The 3,618-nt window shown below is 45.4% G+C and overlaps 1 protein-coding gene across 1 annotated transcript; it reads left to right on the forward strand.

Moving 5' to 3' along the window:
• The first annotated feature begins 332 nt into the window (after window positions 1-332).
• Window positions 333-2,885, forward strand: LOC132417860 (F-box only protein 34-like). Its single transcript, XM_060001701.1, is given in 1 exon segment — window positions 333-2,885. A coding segment is annotated over 1 exon segment (2,139 nt). The 5' UTR covers window positions 333-505; the 3' UTR covers window positions 2,645-2,885.
• Window positions 2,886-3,618: the final 733 nt, after the last annotated feature.

The following is a 3,618-nucleotide window of genomic DNA, read 5'->3' on the forward strand; positions in this document are numbered from 1 at the left end:
GTTCTATCACTGAAAGAGGATTGTTGAAGTCTCCAACCATAATTGTGAATTTATTTATTTCTCCTTTTAGTTCTGGCAGCTTTTGCTTCATATATTTTGAAGATCTATTGCTTCTCTAGAAACATTCAAGTAGAATAAATATTTCACTATTGAAGAGGCCTCCTTTCTTGTTCTTATGCCATATATGCATATTATACTCAGTCTAAAATTATAAGCACTAAAATATATGAAAAATAATTTTTAAATTGTTCTCCCCAGGTGCAGCCCCGGGCAAGGCCCCAGCCGGGACAGGAGCGCAGAACTGCTACTCAGTGAACATCCTGTGACTTGCCTTCATTATGTTCATTTCGCATAGAGTCATCTTCCTTGGTTTATTGCCTTGTTTTGCTGGGGTACATACTAAGATGTTTGATTCTGATTTAACCAATCAAATGGAAGAATGAAGCAATATGAAACTGATTGGGATCTCTGTATCTAGACAGGGTTCGTCAGCTGAGCCTCTGTTATGCACCTAAAGCCATACTGGAAACTCCAGAAGAAAGTGCAACCTTTGGAAATCATCAAGGAAACTCTGAGAATTCCTATGAGCCACCAACAAGCTATAAATGATGAAAAATGCAAAGCTAGCTGTATGAAACCAAGTGTCTTTCCTTCAGCCTCTCTTGGTAAAGCATCATCTCGAAAGCCTTTTGGAATCCTTTCTCCAAATGTCCTGTGCAGTATGAGTGGGAACAGTCCCGAAGAGAGCAGCGTGAATGTTAAAACCAAGAAGAATGCATCGTCTGCAACAATCCACCAGGGTGAGGAAGGGGAAGGGCCACTTGATATCTGGGCTGTCGTGAAACTGGGAAATACCAAGGAAAAGATTGCATTCTTTGCAGCCCACCAGTGTAGTAATAGAATAGGATCTATGAAAATAAAAAGCTCCTGGGATATTGATGGGAGAGCTACTAAAAGAAGGAAAAAATCAGGGGATCTTAAAAAAGCCAAGATACAGTTAGAAAGGATGAAGGAAGTCAACAGCAGATGCTACCAACCTGAGCCTTTTGCGTGTGGCATCGAGCATTGTTCTGTGCATTACGTGAGTGACAACGGGGACGGAGTCTATGCCGGGAGGCCTCTGTCGGTCATACAAATGGTTGCCTTCCTCGAGCAAAGAGCCAGTGCTCTGCTAGCCAGTTGTGCGAAAAACTGCACTAACTCACCTGCTGTGGTGCGGTTTTCCGGGCCATCCAGAGGTATGCCCCCAGCCCCCGAGCCCTTGTCTGCCCCAGGAGCATGTGAAGAACCCATGGAAAGGAGAAATCCTGAGGTTGGTGAACCACAGAGTGAGCCAGTCCGTGTCCTTGACATGGTAGCCAGGCTGGAGTCCGAGTGCCTGAAGCGGCAGAGCCAGCGTGAGCCTGGGAGCCTCTCGAGGAATAACAGCTTCCGTCGCAATGTGGACCGCGTGTTGCTTGTGAATGGCACCCAGGCTGAGGAAAGCAAAACAAACAAAGGCGCCTTGGAGGTACCTGACACTCAGGTGAAAACTGTGGGGTCTGTATCTGTGGACTGTGGCCCCTTAAGAGCTGACCATTGTTCTCCCAAGGGGGACCAGGCCTGGGACGGCGCTCCTCGGGGCTGTCCCTCATTGCCAGCAGGCATGAGTTTGCACACGGACAGTGCAGAATTAGAGCCAGATCAGCAGACTGCCATGAAAAACAGCAATACACATGATGTGGAAATGACAGAGGAACTTGTTGGGTCACCTTTTCCTCCTCGCACCTGTCCCCAAGCCATTGAATTGCCCCCAGATGCTATTGATGGTATGAGTGAAGAGCTTGTGCCTCTTGCTAGCCAAAATCCTGATCAGAGAAGAAAAGAATCTTTGTGCATTAGTATCACTGTGTCCAAGGTAGAGAAAGACCAGCCTTCCAGCTCAAAGTCCTGCGAAGACCCACTTCCAGGGATGTTGTTTTTTTTGCCATCTGGTCAGCACCAGTCGGGCTGTTTCCAGCTGAATGAAGGCACAACAGAAGAGTCTTCCGAGGCCAGTCAGCTTGAAGATGCTGCTGAGGGTGACAGTGCATCTGAGGAAAAAAGTGTCTTGGCTGATTCATTTGTCCCGCTGGCTTCTGTGGAAAGTACATTGCCAGTGCTTGAGGCATCCAGTTGGAAGAAGCAGGTGTCGCATGACTTTCTGGAGACCAGGTTTAAAATCCAGCAGCTTCTGGAGCCTCAGCAGTACATGGCTTTTCTGCCCCACCACATTATGGTGAAAATCTTCAGGTTACTTCCCACTAAGAGTTTAGTGGCTCTTAAATGTACCTGCTGCTATTTCAAGTTTATCATTGAATATTACAATATCAGGCCAGCAGATTCTCGCTGGGTTCGGGATCCACGCTATAGAGAGGATCCGTGCAAGCAGTGCAAGAAAAAATATGTGAAAGGGGATGTGTCCCTGTGCCGGTGACACCCCAAGCCCTATTGCCAGGCATTGCCCTATGGGCCGGGGTACTGGATGTGCTGCCACCGGTCTCAGAAGGGCTTCCCTGGCTGTAAGCTGGGGCTTCATGACAATCACTGGGTCCCTGCTTGCCATAGCTTTAATCGGGCAATCCATAAGAAAGCAAAAGGGACTGAAACTGAAGAGGAGTACTAAAGTTTATGTGCGAGGCAACGGATTGATCTTTAAAACTGCAAACCACCACCTAGATACGCCGTTCCAGTGAGTGTTGCCTCTCAGTCTTCGTTCCAGGAGAACCTCTGCTACTCCATCAGGACTGCCATTGCTCAGGCATCTTAAATCTCTGAATTTACGAGCTGTACAAGAAAATCGGTCTCATCGTTTTATAGTGGTGCCTCATGCTTGATCCAGGGCTGTATCCCACAGTTTGATCCACTTGGCTGTGAATAACTATGCCTGTTTTCCCAAATCGAATCCTTCTTCAAAGGATTGTTCAAAGAAGACTTGCCACCGTCAAGAATGTTCAGCAGAGTTCATCGCAGACTATGCAGGCAATCCCCAAAAAGGGGTTCTGGGCATGTTTTGAGCACTGGCACCGTATCTGAAATAAGTGAATAGTGTCCTATGAAGAGAATAGCAGTACTCTTGGGTGAAAAGTATGCTTACAAAGAAAAGTTAGGCACCTTACCTTAGACCTTGTATGCTTGATCTGTGAGACTGATGTTTGTGGTTGGAGATGGATTTCATGCCCTGTGGTGTTTACAGTGTATATAATGGTTGTGTTTTCATAGGGCTATGAAAGTGCACATTAAACCCGAGCGCCTTTACTTTAGATGAGTGCTTTTGGCCCCTCTGTAAATAACACTATTAAAATCCAGGTGTAAATAGCGGACAGCTGACTGAACATAATCACCACAATGCAGCCAGGATAGTGTTGCAGCTACAACTGTGTGGATTTTTTTTGTTTTTTTGTTTTTTTGGTCTCGTCTCAAATTTGTATAAAATATGAATGTTTCCCAAATAAACTATGAATGTTTTCTGTATAATATATGAATGTTTCTGAGAAGAAACTCTAAATAGTTAAGAGGTTAACCTGTTGAAAGGATACCAAATAATGGTTTAACTGGACAACCTTAAAAAATTAGCATAGAGAACAATCCTTTGTTATA

Source organism: Delphinus delphis, chromosome X (assembly GCF_949987515.2).
Source record: "Delphinus delphis chromosome X, mDelDel1.2, whole genome shotgun sequence".
Classification (NCBI taxonomy): domain Eukaryota; kingdom Metazoa; phylum Chordata; class Mammalia; order Artiodactyla; family Delphinidae; genus Delphinus; species Delphinus delphis.